A 17601-nucleotide genomic window follows, 5' to 3' on the forward strand; every position below is an offset into this window, starting at 1 on the left:
CTCAGAGTAAATATGTTAATTGATCCTCATCCTCCCAAGTCTTTTCATTTCTCTGAGCTAAACGCAATGGTAGAGTGTCTCCATGTTTCCCAATCAGAGACAAGACAGTGTGCAACAGAGCTGGATCAGAAAAAAATGCCTGCATTCTGGTTCATTCTCTGCTGTGTGTGTGCGTGCGCACTTAGTCGTGTCCAACTGTTTGTGACCCCATGAACTGTAACCCACCAGACTCCTCTGTCCATGGGGATTCTCCAGGCAAGAATACTGGCATGAATTGTCATGCCCTCCTCCAGGGGATCTTCCCAACCCAGGGATCGAACTCACATATCTTGTATCTCCTGCATCGTCAGGCGAGTTCTTTACCAGCTGAGCCACCAGGGTGAATCTAGTTAAACCTGGGACATAAATGATAGCTTGAGTGCGCACTGAAAATGGCCTGTCTTGCTTTAGGTGTCAGTTGGGATTGCAGTGTCTGGATGAAGCCCTGAGTAGGTAATACTGACTTATCTATTGGAAACCTCACTGATGACCAAAAGTTCCCTGTAGTCAAACAGAAGACTCACTTGTGAATCTCTTAAAAGTGGAAAAGTGAGAAAAAAAGAAAAGTGAAAGTATTAGTCGTGCCTTACTCTTGCGACCCCATGGACTGTAACCCACCAGGTTCCTCTCTGTCCGTGGAATTTTCCAGGCAAGAATACTGGAGTGGGTAGCCATTCGCTTCTCCAGGGGATCTTCCTGACCCAGGGATGGAACCCTGTTATCCAGCTTTACAGATGGATTCTTTACCATCTGAGCCACCAGGGAAGCCCAACAAGTGGAAAACAAGTCTGTGTTTGTACAGTAAGATGATGCTATAAATCCAAAGTGGTTTTGGAGTTCCTCCAGGTCAGTGAGAGCCCCTTTCTGGGATCTACCATGGGGAAAGTGAATAACCACAAAGATGTTCCATTGCAAATAACATAATTTGTTCTGAGAAGTCACTTGGCTCTGTGCTTGGAAGTTGGCACAGGAAATACATTTGAAAGGACTACAAACAATGGGGTTTCCAGGCTGTGGGCTCTCCCCAAGGGATCTTTTATAGTAACACCTCAGTTTCCGAGAATGGGTGAAGAGGGCAATGTTCTCTATAACCGGCTTTTCTGCACCATTGATGCCAGCTCTTAATTGTGCTGATTTTTCTGTTCTGCATTTTAAGACTTTAATAACCAGAGAATTCAAGTCAATTATCCTGCAGGTCACTCAGCAAGTTGTGCACACCCCTCTACCTTCTGTCTTCCTCATCTCCTCCCAGGCCACTCTTCTGCCAAAGACCCTTAGATGGTGTTCTTGCTGTGATTGCTTCAGATTTCATGATGTTTCGTTTCTAATTCTCCTTTTCTAATATTTCTGAAAACCTATCTATGCCTCTTCTGCTACTTCTCAGGTTTCATTGCAATTCATCTCCTTATTTCTACTGGAGCAACTCCTTAATTCAGCAGCTTCTGTTCTCCCATCTTTCTCATTACAGTGACTTTTAGAATGCACAGTCACTTCACTTTCTTAACAGTGTGATACAACTACCACTCTGAAAGCTTAAAAAGCTGAAGGTATTTCCTACTGAGTTGTTTTCAAGTATTTCATTGGGTCAAAGAACAACTTCATTTTTTAAAGCATCATTTTTAAAAACTTTAAAATCTATAAACACTTCAGTTTACCTCTTTACTTAAACTGTATTCCTACTCTGACAAATGGGAAGTGTCAGTGTGTGCTTAAAAAACTATTTTTCTAATATGGAAATATCAGGTTTCTGTTGACAAAAACAACATTGTTCTGTTCTTCTCATAAAAGATTCTTGATGTTTTCAGTTTCTTAATTACCTACTTTTTCCACCTTTTGGATATGATGAATAATGCTGTTTTCAAAAATGATTCAAAATCATCTTTTGAGTCTTTTAGTAAATGGCAATAAGTGAAAGTTTACAAAAAAGGAAAACATGGAAATTTATGCTCACAAAACAAGCAAACTGGACAAACTAAATATTGAGAATTTAAAAATCTGTGTACAAATTTTTATGTGGACGTATGTTTCCATTTCTCTTGGGTGTATACCTAGGAGTAAGAATCCACCTGCTAATGCAGGAGATGCAGGAGACATGGGTTCGATCCCTGGGTCAGGAAGATCCCCTGGAGGAGGGCATGGCAACCCACTCTAGCATTCTTGCCTGGAGAATCCCCATGGACAGAGGAGCCTGGTAGGCTACAGTCCATGGGGTCCCAAGGAGTCAGACATGAGTGAGCATGCAAGCACGCATGGTAACTCTGTACTTCCTCTTTTAAGAACCATCTGTCTTGCAACATTTTACATTACCACCAGTGGTGCATGAGGGTTCCAATTTCTCCATATCTTTACCAACATTTATTATCTGATTTTTATAGCCATTTTGGTGAGTATAAAGTAGTATCTTATTGTGGTTTTGGTTTGCATTTCCCTGCAAATATTTTTGTAATGCAATTGATGTTGAAAACAAGCGAACAAAACAAAGTCTTTGGGATGACAGAATACGTTTTCTCTCTTGGCTTCTCTTCATTAATCAGTTAGGGTCATTTCTGTCTTTAAAGAACTCTTTGTAAATTAATCCAAGTGACTGAGAGCATTTTATAAATGAGTCTTCCGCATTTTAGCTGCACTGCATTCAAGATCAGTTGAAGAACTTAAGTCAAATTATTCAACAAATGAAGCACCCCCAAAATCATGTTTTGAATCTTTAGTAGATGGCAATAAGTGAAAGCTTACAAAAAAAAGAAAACATAGAAATGTATGCTCACAAAACAAGCAAACTGGACAAATTAAATATTGAGAGTTCAAATGTTATATGAAATTTAATTTTCAGTTTCATAGTTTCCTTTTGAAATCTCTTGACTTGAGAAAAGACTCTTTTGACAGAACTGCATTTTTGAATAATTTTATTCATAAATGTATGTTTTTTAAAATTTTGATTCTTTTAACACACCCACCCTTCAACTTCCAAAGGTGCCTCTGTAAGTCATAGTATCTTTAACTATGAAAATATTTTCCATATCAGTTCAGTAAATTACAGTACTACCCAACTTTTTTTTAGGACCATTCAATTTTTAATCAATAATGTTAATTGATCAGGTGATTTTTCCTTCTAAATTTTCACCCATTGGTCAACAAGGTCAGGGGTTGGATTTGATTAAATATCTAATCTAATAAAAACTTAATCTAATCTGACTAAATGACCCCTTTAGACACTGGTAGTTCTCTCTGACAAGACTCCTTTTTTAATAGAAGAATTTTTAAAGTATTTTATTTATTTTATTTTTTTTGGCTGCACTGGGTCTTCTTGCTGCCCAACAGCTTCTCATCCCAGGGCTTCTCTTGTTGCGTCTTACAGGCTTAGTTGCCCCAAGGCATTGTGGGAGGCTTCCCTGGTGGCTCAGAGGTTAAAGCGTCTGCCCGCAATCCAGGAGACCCTGGTTCGATTCCTGGGTTGGGAAGATCTTCTGGAGAAGGAAATGGCAACCCACTCCAGTATTCTTGCCTGGAGAATCCCTTGGAGGAAGGAGCCTGGTAGGCTACAGTCCACGGGGTCGCAAAGAGTCAGTATTCTTGCCTGGAGAATCCCTTGGAGGAAGGAGCCTGGTAGGCTACAGTCCACGGGGTCGCAAAGAGTCGGACACGACTGAGCGACTTCACTTTCACTTTCCCTTTCCTTTTCCCTAAGGAAAGATCAAACCTGTGTCTCCTGCACTGGCAGGTGGATTCTTAACCACTGGACAACCAGGGAAGCCCTGGGAAAATCGTTTTAGTGTCTCAGACTGACTCTTCTCTCACTACTTCTCTCCTTAAGATTGTGTCCAGGTGACTTATGTGCCTTGGTAGGAAAAGGATGGGCTTTTCTTGGCCCCTCTGAATTTCTAGGCTAATTCATCTTTCTCAAAATCACAGTTTACTAGCATGCCTGTCTTGAGTGGAGAATATGATAAAATATTCACATCTTGTGTACCTAAACACACACACATACCAAGCTCAGGGTGTTCATATACACCCAGATACTTGTTAGAGTACTATAATATAACCAGAGCTTGCTATGACCTAATTAATAGCTTTAATGGACTACAGCAGGAAAAAAAAAAAACAGGAGAAATAAGCTAAGATTAACCATGGACATTAGGTTTGCAAAAGAAAGACTGAGGTTTTTATCAAAGTGGAAACAGATTAGAAAGAATATTAACAAAATTAGTGAGTCTATGCAGTATGAGGCAAGTACCACACTACCAGAGAGAAGTTGAAACTTTCTCTGCAAAATGCAGGTGCTTATTTGTCAGGAATGGCTTGAAGACAGAGGGCAAGGACATATATTTTGTGACTTCTCAAAGGTCTTTCTAATAATGCAATAAATATTCTTAAGGAAAAAAAAATGGTTTCTGGCAACAAGAAGAAAAGGCATATCTTTTGATATATGAGGGGGAAGGGCATATTTGTATGCCTAAGGACAAGCACATTATTTAAAATCTAATACTATTTAGTATACTTCATTTTTTACTAAAGCCAGTAACAAGTGTGATTTTTCAGTCCCTAAGATCCCAAGTTCTCTGTGTGTTTCTTCAAATTTCCCCATTTTTTTCAGGTGCTCTGTGACAACCTAGAGGGGTGGAATGGGGTGGGAGGTGGGAGGGAGGTTCAAGAGGGAGGGGACCTGTGTATACCTATGGCTGATCCATGTTGATGTATGGCAGAAGCCAACACAACATTGTAAAACAATTATCCCCCATTAAAAATTTTTTTTAAATTTCCCCATTTTTTGACCACTGATAATATTTTGAACAGTCTTTATATTAAATACACATTCTTCCATTGCGTGATAAATATCTTTGTTAGCTTTTCATGTGTTCTTTGTAAATCATCTACTGTTATGTGAATTTGCACACTTACTCATGTTGGGCTATGTTGTATTTGCAGTTGATTTCATAGGTGGACTTGATGCACACTCCTACTGCCAGGATCATGTTACGTTAAAGCCTGTTCATCTGTAAGTAAAGGTGTGATGAGATGGAAAATATTAATCCTTCTAACTTGGCCAAAACTAACCAAACCTGAGATAATTTGGACCTACCACTACTAATCATTGGTTTAATTTTCCACTCATATTTGAAACACACCTTTCACATGTAACCCAACATTATCATTATTATTGTTCATTCCAAAAAGGATTTCAAGTAGTACAATGATTTAAGTTTCTTAAATGATAGTTTTGCTTTATTTTTCTTGTTGTTAGATTGCCAAATTGGGAGAAGAAAGGACGATTTAGTGTATAAAACAGAGGCTTAATATGTGTCTTGGGGGAGTGCAGGAGAGGGAAAAGGGAAGAAAGACTAGGTTAGGATCCAGGCTCTACCTGTGTGGTCCCAGGGGCCTTCTTTTATGTCTCTGAGAATAGACTTGGTACTGTCACCTGGGTGGAGGAGGGAGGGTGGATTAAATGGAATACGGTATAAAGAACATCTCTAAAGCTGCTTATGTCTGTGCCTAGTACTCAAAAGAAAAAAAAAGTATTAGTCCCTCAGTCATGTCCAACTGTTTGCAACCCCATGAACTGTAGCTTGCCAGGCTCCTCTGTCCCTGGACTTTCCCAGGCAAGAAAACTGGAGTGGGTAGTATTTATTCCAGCAGAGTTAGCTAAAGGAAACACAGGCCCATGTGCTACTGGAATGGGTAGCCATGTCTTCCTCCAGGGGACCTTCCTGACCGAGGGATAGAACCCAGGTCTCCTGCACTGCAGGCAGATGCTTTACCATCTGAGCCACCAGAGAAGTCCACCTGGTACTCAAATGTTTGTCTAATCAGAAGAAAGTCAACAACTACAGTGAAAACACCTCAAACTGGACAGATTTCAGTTGAGTATAAGGAAGGAGTCACAGTCACTTGATTGATAAAATACTAAACAACAAGAAAATAGATACCATGACTGCATTCCTAGAAAACTCTAAGCAGCAAATAGACAGCTGTATAAAGCAGTAGCTACTTTGTACAATTTGCATTATTATCTTACTTCATCCTCATGAAAATAATGTACTAATAGTCCACTTTATAAATAAGAAACCTGCGATTCATAGATGATAAACAGTCTTCCCAAAGTCTCCCAAGTAGTAAGGGGTGGAGCTGGGGTCTTTCTTGGGTGCGACACTCTCACCAGTACATTGTAGACTTGCTCAGATGACCTTCCTGTTCTTTCAGGCCAATGCTCTGTAATTTTGTGATGACAGGGGAAAGTGGTAACACAATCACTAGTATAAGAAATATGTATGAAAGCATTCACCAGCTGCCTCTGCCCAAATCTGCAATTCCTCCCCCAGCTTCTTTGGGGACGGAAGCCTCTAGAAGGATGTTTTGGCTCCTCCACCTCCCCATGTGGAATTAATTTTATTCCAGCAGAGTGAGCTAAAGGAAACACAGGCTCACAGGCTACACAATTCAGCACAGTGCCTATCACGTGATAGGTGTTTAAATATATGTTGGTTTCTTAAAGCAAATCCAATTTGGAAAAGCATTCACCCCACGTCACATTCCAGAACCAAGCAACCACCACCTCATTACTGATGCTACTGAGTGCTCATGAATGATCTACCCCAGAAGTGGGTATCTGGGCATGTGGGGAACTTGGCAGGGATTGTGCAGTAACAAAGATGACCAGAGCATCGGAAGAGAAAAGAACTGAAACAATGCCAAGCAGTGACTTGGACCATCTTGTTATGTGAAAAGAGGATGATGAATGATTTCTTTCATCCCCATTCTGAAGAATAACTCGGCAGAGAGATTGCAGTATGAAAGATGTTGGTCGGATATAAGAAAGATCTTTTTATTAGGGGAAGTTATTAAACACAGCAGTTGATTACTGATGATAATGGAATCTCCTTTCTTGAATGACACTCGCTCATCCATGTGCCTGAAAAGGGTGTCTAGTGGGATGGCCCAGAGGCACGTGACTTCTGTCTCTGTTTCTTAAGGTCCTTTCCATCTCTGTGAATCCAGAATGCACGAAACATCCTGGTAAGATTACCTAAAAGGCTGTGATCAACTCCACTCCCTTGTAAGGGCTTTTCCTAAAAACCTGAAGTATAGTAGGCTTCCCTGGTGGCTCAGTGGTAAAGAATCCACAGGAGACACAGGTTCAGTCCCTGGGGCAGGAAGATCCACTAGAGAGGGAAATAGCAACCCACTCCCAATATTCTTGCCTGGGAAATCCCATGGACAGAGGAACCTGGTGGGCTACAGTTCATGGGGTCACAAAGAGTCAACTAAAACAACAAAAACAACAGCTGATTTACAGTGTTCTGCCAATCTCTGCTATATAGCAAAGTGACTCACTTATACACATATAGACATTCTTTTCTAATATTCTTTTCCATTATGGTTTATCATGAGATATTGAATATAGTTTTCCCTCTGCCATACATTAGGACCTTGTTGTTTATCCATTCTAAATGCAATAGTTTGCATTTACCAACCCCAAACTCCCAGTCCATCCCTCCCCAACCAACCTCCTCTCCCCTTGGCGACCACAAATCTGTTCTCTATCAGCCTGCTTCTGTCTCATAGATAGGTTCATTTGTGCCATATTTTAGATTTCACATATAAGTGATATGCTACGGTGTTTGTCCTTCTCTTCCTGACCTACTTCATTTGGTGTGATAATCTCTAGTTACATCAACTACGCTGTTCACTGCTGACCTCCCACACTTTTCAGCTGAAGGTGGCATCAGCTACAAGCTGCAGGAAACAAGAGAACAAGTTTCCGCTTTGATAGATGATGTGTGTCATTATGCCAGATGAATATGGAATGCCTTCTACCGTGAAGGAGGCAGGAATCTGCAAGATCAAACTAAACCCAAAATGAAATCTTTGTACAGGAAACAATTTAAAAGGTCGGTGTGGGTTCTCCCCTCGGGTATGCAAATATGGCAGAGTTTATCCAGTCGGCATCAGTCACCTGCTTGATTGTTTTTTAAAAAGCCCTTCTTTTGGGTTCCACTGTAACCAGTGCAGTGATGCCATATCCCTTGTACCAGCAACAGACTAGAGGAAAAGCCAGTCTTCTGCACTAAATCATTAGGGGGGCATACGTGAACCCTGGCTTTTAAGCTTCATTAAGGCTCTGATCTCCATGGAGTACAAATCCAGGTTTACGGAAAAGCTGCTTCATGAAGGGAACTGGAAGAATCTTAGTCATATTCTCAAGCACATGTAGACAGGTCACTTCCAACTCTAGATGGATGATCACAGACCATCCATTCGCTGTAGACTTGTACAGGGAGTCCCCATTCTCGTGTTTGATTGTGTCATGGCTCATAACCATAAAGTGTCCAGTTCCGGGGCCCACAGCCCACCTGTGCGTGACTCTGTGCACTGGGGTGATGGGATGGGGTGGCAATTTATATATGGATTTGGTCTTTCCTGCTTTGTCTCTTTTTAAAATACCAGCATCAACAAATGAACTTATTCACAAAACGAAAACAGACTCAGACACAGAAAACAAACTTATGGTTACCAACAGGGAAAGCTGAGGGAGGGGTAAATTAGGAGTTTGAGATTAACAGAGACTATTATACATACTAACTATACTATTATACATAATAACTAATGCTATTATACATAAAATAGATAAATAAGAAGGACCTACTGCATAGCATAGGAAACTATGTTCAATACCTTGTAATAATCTATAAGGGTAAAGAATCTGAAAAAGGATTATATATATATATATAAATACTTATATATATATGATGTGTATACATATTATTCAGATGTGTGTGTATACATATATATACACATACATACATATATATATGTACACACACATCTGAATTACTTTGCTCAACACCTGAAACTAATACAACATTATAAATCAGCTATATTTCAATTTTTTAAAAAGGTAACACTCTGCTCAATGTTATGTGGCAGCCTGGATGGAAGGGGGTTTGGAGGAGAATGGATCCGTATATAAGTGTGGCTGAGTTATTACAACATTATTCATGGGACTTACCCTAGTACAAAATAAAAAGTTAGTTTTTTGTGGAAAAAAGTAACAGCATCAAGCTATCAAGACCCACTGGTCAAATAAATTGGTTTACTTCCATTTACAACTGTATATTGATCACTTATAACATGTGCACCAGGATCTGGGCTGGAAATAACAAAACGTTATTTTTGTTAATAATAAAATGATGAGTGATCCTTGAGCTTCAGCCTCCAGAAGCTAATGATCCAGGAGAGGAAGCCTACATAGAAATAAGCAGATACAAGTGATGACCCCAAGGCAAGTTTCTGAAGAAGAGGGAATGTTTACTTCTCACTTGGGGAGAGAAGACACCACTGAGCTATGATGTCTGAAATGACTTTGAAAAGAAGATGAAGAGTTTATCAAGAGGAAAAAAAAGAAGAAAACAAGTGTTCCCTACCTGGAGTCTCATCTGCTTGGCCACTCTGCACAGGACAGAGTTGAAATCTGTGCCTATCCAATCTGGCCTTTGCCATAGTTCTCACATAAAGTCAGCAAACCCACAAGGAAGCAGATGTTTAAGCAGAGAAGGAATCTTGGCTCTTGGTGAGGATGCGCTTAGATCCCCAGCAGCCATTGCTTCACCATCTAAATGACGTCGTTCTTTATGGCTGAGGCTATAGAGATGCTTCCAGTGATTGTCATCTGAGTCTGGCTTGGGGGTCAAGGGGAGCCTGTGCTGGGGTCCGTTATCTTGCCATGGCTGTGGGGGAGGGGGGGTGGTTAACTCTCAATATAAGTACATCCTGGGTTTCTATCAGGGTCTTCTCCGTTGCTGCTGCTACACCACCTTTCATGACGGGGGAAGGACCAGTGCAAGGGTTGCTCATGTGGTCATCTGTGGTTTGAAGAGGACAGCTGCAAGGCAGCTTATGGTGGAAGCAACCATACCACCAGAGGTAGAGGGTTAACAGAAGCAGCTACACCTCTCAGGAAGAAACTTAGGCATATATAGGCATATAGTGTTAGTTGCTCAGCTGTGTCCAACTCTTTGTGACCCCATGGACTGTAGCCCTCCAGGCTCTTCTGTTCATAGGATTTCCCAGACAAGGATACTGGAGTGGGTTGCCATTTTCTTCTCCAGGGGATCTCCCCTACCCAGGGATCGAACCCAGGTCTCCTGCATTGCAGGCAGATTTTTTCTGATCTGAGCCACCAGGGAAGCCCCAGGAAGAAACATAGTTTCGCATAAACCCAAGCAGCTCTAAAAGAGATACAGATAATCAAGGAGCATCATCATGAGCAACTGAAATACTTCAAGGTTTGTAAAAACCATTATAATGGTCAGGGACTGGGTGGTGGTAAAATGAAGCCCCATGTAGCAATAACTCTTCACATAAAAATAATCAGACCAAAGCAGTTTATCAAAGATAGACAGCAGTGGAGTTTTAGAACTAAGTCTTCCAAGAAAAGTAGAGAGATCTGATAATGTTAGAAATTTCCACAGGGAAGATGCCCCATGACTGCAGTTGAGAAAATTTGATGGAAAAAGCTTCTCCTGTTGCTTTTAGCCAATCTTTTCCTCAGATTTCCAAATAAAAACTTGACTTTTCGCTGGCATATTGACTTGTCTGATTGCCTTTGCAGGAGGCTGACTTTTCTTCACAAAAATTGTTACATGCCATGTGACTACCATTGATTGTCTGCTATTGCAACCAAGTTCTGGAAGACACACTGCCCCCCTTTTCAGGCCAGCACTGCAGTCAGTTCCCCCTGTACCTCCACCCTTCACAGTGCAGACTCAGAGGAAATCCTCCTCTGACAGCTGGGCTGCTGGATGGAGCCAAAGGTGGTCACGTCCATCTGCTCTTTCCTGTGAACAGATGTTTGGTATCGGCATCCTTACAGGTTGGTGCCAAGCCATCCTGCATTTACAGCATCTAGATTATAAAGCAGCTAGGAGGACAATCAGAGGGGTGTGTGTGTGAGTGTGTAGAAGGCAGGGAGGTAAGAATGATGTGCTTTCAAACTCTGATTAACGCATATGTGTGGGATCTAGAAATACAGTATAGATGATCCTGTTTGCAAAGTAGAAATAGAGACACAGACGTAGAGAACAAATGTATGGATACCAAGTGGGAGAGGGAGGCAGTGGGAAGAATTGGGAGATTGGGATGGACACATATACACTATTGATACTGTTTATGAAATACATAACTAATGAGAACCTACTGTATAGCACAGGGGACTACTCAGTGCTCTGGAGTGACCTGAATGGCAAGGAAATCCAATAAAGGAGGGCATACGTGTATGTATGGCTGGGTTTCCCTGGTGGTTCAGGTGGTAAAGAATCTGCCTGCAATACAGAAGACAATGGGTTCATTCCCCGGGTCTGGAAGATCCACTGGAGGAGGGCATGGCAACCCACCCCAGTACTCTTGCCTGGAGAATTCCATAGACACAGGAGTCTAGCAGGCTACAGTCCATGGGGTCACAAATAGCTGGACACGACTGAGCGGCTAAGTACAGCACATGGCTGATTCATTTTGCTGTACAGCAGAAACTGACACAACATTGTAAAGCAGCTATACTCCAATAAAAATTAATTAAAAATAAAAGACACAAAAATAAATTTATGAAATAATAATAAGTAAAAGCCAATAACCTCCAACAATGTATTAGTAAATTGCAGCCAGGGAACCATCATTCATCCCATCACGCCTCCATTTCCTGACCGAGCAACTGAAGACTAATAAAGTGATAGCTCTCTGGCTGGATCCTATTTTGACTTATCCTCAATTGGCTTCCACACCTTCATATCCATCTAGGTGTCTGTGTGTCTGTCTCTGTGGTACACAGAGCCAGGTGCCAATGACCTGCTCGGAGCAATGACTGGCTCACTTTTCCCATTACTGAGTGTGCACTTCTGTTCCCATCAGTCCCTGGAAAGGCAGCTCTTTGTACACATTAACCCTCCAGGGTGGCCTCAAGCCTCCAGAGCGCTAAATAGTAAAGTACTCAGCCCCTCTGTGTGGTCCCCAAGGAGAGCCGGTGCCCCCGCCTGCCTGCCTTACTTGGCACTCAGGGGGCAGCACCCAGGGCTCACTGTTCTCCCTGGCTTGGAGTTCCTTCCCTCTGTCGCGGTGTTCATGACATTCTGATCCATCCTAGGTGATGATTATCCCTTTTTAGGGATATATAAGAATATATCCTACAGCTGCTGCTCGGTCACTCAGTCGTGTCCGACTCTGTGACTCCATGGACTGCATAGACCACCAGGCTCCTCTGTCCATGGGATTTCCCAGGCAAAAACACTGGAGTGGGTTGCCATTTCCTTCTCCAGTGGATCTTCCTCATCCAAGGATCTATCACGGGTCTCCCGCATTGCGGGCAGATTCTTTAGTGTCTGAGCCACCGGGGAAATGTGTAATTATTTGACCAGTAGCAGTGAGATGGCTGTGTTTATACGTCTCACACAGTTCTGACTCCTTCCTACTCTGGCCAGTTGATGCACCACTGTCTACTAGGCAAGAACGTGGCCACCAGCGGTGCAGCCGGCCACATGCAAGAGAGGCTCCTTGCCCATGTTCAGTTATCTGTCCTACGCCTCGCTGGAGACACAGAGGTCCTCTCATTTGACACATGACCTTGCACACTGCCCCCAGAGCTTATGGAGCCTGGTTCACATAAAACCTTTTCCAAAATGAGAAAGCTCATATCCAAACGGTACCCTCCAGGGAATTTATCAATTCCTGTCTTTCCAAGAAACTCAGGATTTTTCTCAGTACTTGTCATCGGTGTCAATGGCATGAAAATTGATTTCTGTAGAGGTATGGAGTTACAGAGCATCTCCCCCCACCAAAAAAAATTAACCAGCATGAGTAGAGGTAGCTTCATTTGGTCCTGTCCCCAAGAGGAAGTATCTACTGATTTTAAAATTAAAGATAATGAACATAAACCAAGTTTAATGTCAAATACGTATCTTTCACTCTATAGTCACATCAAAAATATGTATAAGTTGCAAGTTATGACAGGTTCTGGGAAGAAACAAGACATAAGAAAGCTTCTTTCTGTGCCGACAGTGCTCTTGCCAAGGGGGTGAATGTTCCTAAAACCTGCCAGACTTTCTGTAAGAAGTGTGGCAAGCGCCAGCTGCACAGAGTAACATAGTACAAGAAAGGCAAGGATTCTCTGCATGCACAGGGAAAGTGGCATTACGACAGGAAGCAAAGCGCCTATGGTAGGCAGACTCAGCCAGTTTTCCAGAAAAAGGCTAAAACTACAAAAAAGACTGTACTGAAGCTTGAATGTGCTGAGCCCAACTGCAGATCTAGTATTGGTCATTCAGTCGTGTCCGACTCTTTGCGACCCTGTGGACTGTAAACCGCTGGGCTCCTCTATCCATGGGATTCTCCAGGCAAGAATACTGGAGTGGGTTGCCATGCCCTCCGCCAGGGGATCTTCCCTACCCTGGGATCGAACCTGAGTCTCCCACATTGTGGGCAGATTCCTTACCACTGAGCCACCCAGGAAGTAGATCTAAGAGAATGCTGACTATTAAGAGGTGCAAGCATTTTTGATCTGGGAGGAGATAAGAGAAAGGGCCAGTTGATCAAGCTTTGAGCTTCATATTTTGTTTTATTATGAAGACAATAAAAATTTGAGATTGTTACTTAAAAAAGGAAAGAAAGAATGTACAAAACACAGAGTCAAGCACACACACACACAGCACACACACCCCAGAAGTGACACAGTGAGACTTAAAAAGCAATAGAAAAAGAGGCAATGACAGGCCCATCAGGAGATGAACTTTGGAATAACATCACTGTCTTATCATTGATTTCATTCTGCCTTGAGGGTAGTTCTCCTCAGGCAACTGCTAACTTATCTACAAACGTCTGCTAAAAAAAAAAAAAAAAAATTCTTTTTAAGGATCCCCAAACTCAAACTCTTCAACCTAGACTAATTGATCCATCATTAAAAGAGTGACAACTAGACATTATGTGTCTCTAGAGGTGATGCAGTAAGAAGACATGGCACCATCTATGCAAATCTTGGACTAACTGATCTTGGACTGAAAGTGTAAACATACAAGAATAACAGAGTAAGTTAAACCTCACCAGAAGGAAGGAATCAACCAATCTAGGATGTGGGAAACAGCATAGGGAAAATGGGAAGAAGAAAAAAAAAGGTGGGGGAGAGGGAACTCATAAAATTTAAGAGATTTGAAAGACCTATTGGGCTTCTCTTGTGGCTCAGCAGTAAAGAATCCGCCTATCAATGCAGGAAACTCAGGTTAGGTCCCTGACCAAGGAAGATCTCCTGGAGAGGGAAATGGCAACCCACTCCCGTATTCTTGCCTGGAGAATCCTATGGATGGAGGAGCCTGCAGGCTACAGTCCATGGGGCTGCAAAAGAGTCCAGATATGACTTAGCCGCTAAACAAGAACAACAAGGAAAAATCACTGAGCTAGGGAATCATCACTTGAATGTGCCCATAAGTGACACATATGATATGATATCTAAGATTTGCTTTTAAATACTCTAGCTAAAAAAAGAAAAATGTTGCATGAATACCTGAAACTTAATTAGATCATTTTTATTTTAGTTGATTCTGCATGGTGAGTAAACAGGATTCATAATAGCATTCTCTTCTATGTATGTTTGATTTTTAAAAACCCATCTGCTAATAAAAACCTTGGGCACGGTTGTCAACAGGCTTTCCTGTCAATGCCTGCTTTCAAAGTTGCTTTACTGTCTTCTTAGAAAACTCCTTGCAGGGATATTTCCCGATGCCTGAGGAAACACTCCAGAATTCCTACCAGGAATCCTTGGAACAGTCTCAGCCTACTTCACTGTTTTTTCAGTAAATGTTGCTAAAGCCCCAGAGCAGAAAAGAGTACCTATATGGGGCTTCCCTGGTGGTCCAGTAGTTAAGATTCCATCTTGCAATGCAAAGGACATTGGTTCGATTCCTGGTCCAAGAGGATCCAATTTGCCAAGGAAAACTGAGCCCATGTACCACAACCACTGAGCCTGTGCTCTAGAGCCTGAGAGCCACAACTGCGGAAGCCCACGTGCCCTACAGCCTGTGCTCTGCAACAAGGAAGCCACCACAATGAGAAGCTCGTGCGCCGCAGCAAGGAGCAGCCCTCACCCACTGCAACTAGAGGAGACTTACATGCAGCAAAGACCCAGCACAGCCAGAATAGAATAAAATAAACAAAACTTTTTAAAAAAAGAAAATAGCTATAAGCAGAGGTTCAGTTCAGTTCAGTTCAGTTGCTCAGTTGTGTCCGACTCTTTGTGACCCCATGGACTGCAGCACACCAGGCCTCCCTGTCCATCACCAACTCCCAGAGTTTACTGAAACTCATGTCCATGGAGTTGGGGATGCCATTCAACCATCTCATCCTCTCTCATCCCCTTTTCCTCCCACTTCCAATCTTTCCCAGCATCAGGGTCTTTTTCAATGAGTCAGTTCTTCGCATCAGGTGGCCAAAGGATTAGAGTTTCAGTTTCAGCATCAGTCCTTCCAATGCACATTCAGGACTGATTTCCTTTAAGATGGACTGGTTGAATCTCCTTGCAGTCCAAGGAACTCTCAAGAGTCTTCTCCAACACCACGGTTCAGAAGCATCAATTCTTCAGTGCTCAGCTTTCTTTATAGTCCAACTCTCACATCCATACATGACTACTGGAAAAACTATAGCTTTGACTAGATGGACCTTCGTTACAAAGTAATGTCTCTTCTTTTTAAGAAGCTGTCTAGGTTGGTCATAACTTTTCTTCCCAGGAGCAAGCAACTTTTAATTTCATGGCTGCAGTCACCATCTGCACTGATTTTGGAACCCAAAAATATAAAGTCTGTCACTGTTTCCCCATCTATTTGCCATGAAGTAATGGGACCAGATGCCAGAATCTTATTTTTCTGAATATTGAATTTTAAGCCAACTTTTTCTCTTCCCTCTTTCACTTCCATCACATGAAAGATAAATGTAGGGAAGTGAGAGTAAGATGAATTGGGGGTGTGGATTGGCATATATACATTACTGATACTACGTATAAGACAGACAACTAAGTGAGACTGTGCTCTACAGCACAGGGAACTCTACTCAGTTCTCTGTGGTGACCTAAATGGGAAGGGAATCCAAAAAAAGAAGAGATATATGTATACATATAGCTGAGTCACTTTGCCGTATAATAGAAACTAACACATCATTGTAAATCAGCTATACTCCAATAAAAATTAATTTCTGAAAAAAGGTAAAAATTAAAAAGATTTTTAAAAAGAAGGATAAATGAGCAGGTACCTAGACGTGCCCCTGACCACACCCTCCACCACCACCAATACTATTTGCTAACAAAGAAAGAAAACATCCCTCCTCTACTGTCTATCCCATTCTAGAAGAGTCACCTGTTGGATTGACGAATAAACCTCCATAACTTGACTCTCAAATAAATCTTCAGACTAGAAGATTTATAAAACCACAAAAATTCCACCATTTAATTTCACCTCTTTATCTTTCCTTGTTAAACTTCAGTGGGGTAAAAGGGCTAGGCATTTGGGCTACATCTTTCAGAATGTAGAGAAATAGGAATGCAGAGAAAATGTGATAAGTAGCAAGGAGGGAACGGAGGGGTCCCATCCCTAAGGACTGAGAAGGGAACAGAATTTACAGGGATAAGGGTGGCTACCAAAAGGAAAACTGAAAAATTTGATCTTTTTTTCAGCTATTTCAAGTTGTGACTAAAAAGTCTATATTCCAAGTCATAGAGAGAGTCATCAAACTGAGTTAATGGGAGAGAACTGCTGGATGGGGAGATAAAACAAGCATGCAAGATGGTCTCCACCGGCACCCTGCTTATAATTTAGTTGGAGGGAGAAAACTTAACGGAGCTGAGTGAAACAGTCAGGGCACAGTTGCTTGTGAGGCCGAATGCTGTTTGCCCCACATGGGGTCCAGTCATAGTGTGTGAGTTGCCATGAGCAGGATGAGCAAGCAACACACTGAGGTGGAAGTGGGGACTTCAAGGAGAAGAAATATCCACTGACCTCAAAGATAAGTAGGTTTGGACAAGCTAAGACTTCTCACAAGAGAGAAACAGAGCAGAAGTATGCAACAAATATTTGCTGGGTGCCAATTATGTAGCTTACTCCTTGGAAGAAAAGTTATGATCAACCTAGATAGCTTATTCAAAACTTTGCCGACTAAGGTCCGTCTAGTCAAGGCTATGGTTTTTCCAGTGGTCATGTATGGATGTGAGTGGTGGACTGTGAAGAAGGCTGAGTGCAGAAGAATTGATGCTTTTGAACTGTGGTGTTAGAGAAGACTCTTGAGAGTCCATTGGACTGCAAGGAGATCCAACCAGTCCATTCTGAAGGAGATCAGCCCTGGGATTTCTTTGGAAGGAATGATGCTAAAGCTGAAACTCCAGTACTTTGGCCACCTCATGCGAAGAGCTGACTCATTGGAAAAGACTTTGATGCTGGGAGGGATTGGGGGCAGGAGGAGAAGGGGACGACAGAGGATGAGATGGCTGGATGGCATCACTGACTTGATGGATGTGAGTCTGAGTGAACTCCGGGAGTTGGTGATGGA

At 42.0% G+C, this 17601-nt stretch overlaps 1 protein-coding gene across 1 annotated transcript in view; it reads left to right on the forward strand.

The window, feature by feature from the left end:
• Window positions 1–17601, forward strand: part of NKAIN3 (sodium/potassium transporting ATPase interacting 3) — a 534628-nt gene that overhangs the window by 501374 nt on the left and 15653 nt on the right. The window contains exon 6 of the mRNA XM_042254246.2: window positions 4963–5032. Within this exon, the coding sequence (XP_042110180.1) occupies window positions 4963–5032 (70 nt within the window). The remainder of the gene's footprint in view (window positions 1–4962; window positions 5033–17601) is intronic.

This window comes from Ovis aries, chromosome 9 (assembly GCF_016772045.2).
Source record: "Ovis aries strain OAR_USU_Benz2616 breed Rambouillet chromosome 9, ARS-UI_Ramb_v3.0, whole genome shotgun sequence".
NCBI classification, from domain to species: Eukaryota; Metazoa; Chordata; class Mammalia; order Artiodactyla; family Bovidae; genus Ovis; species Ovis aries.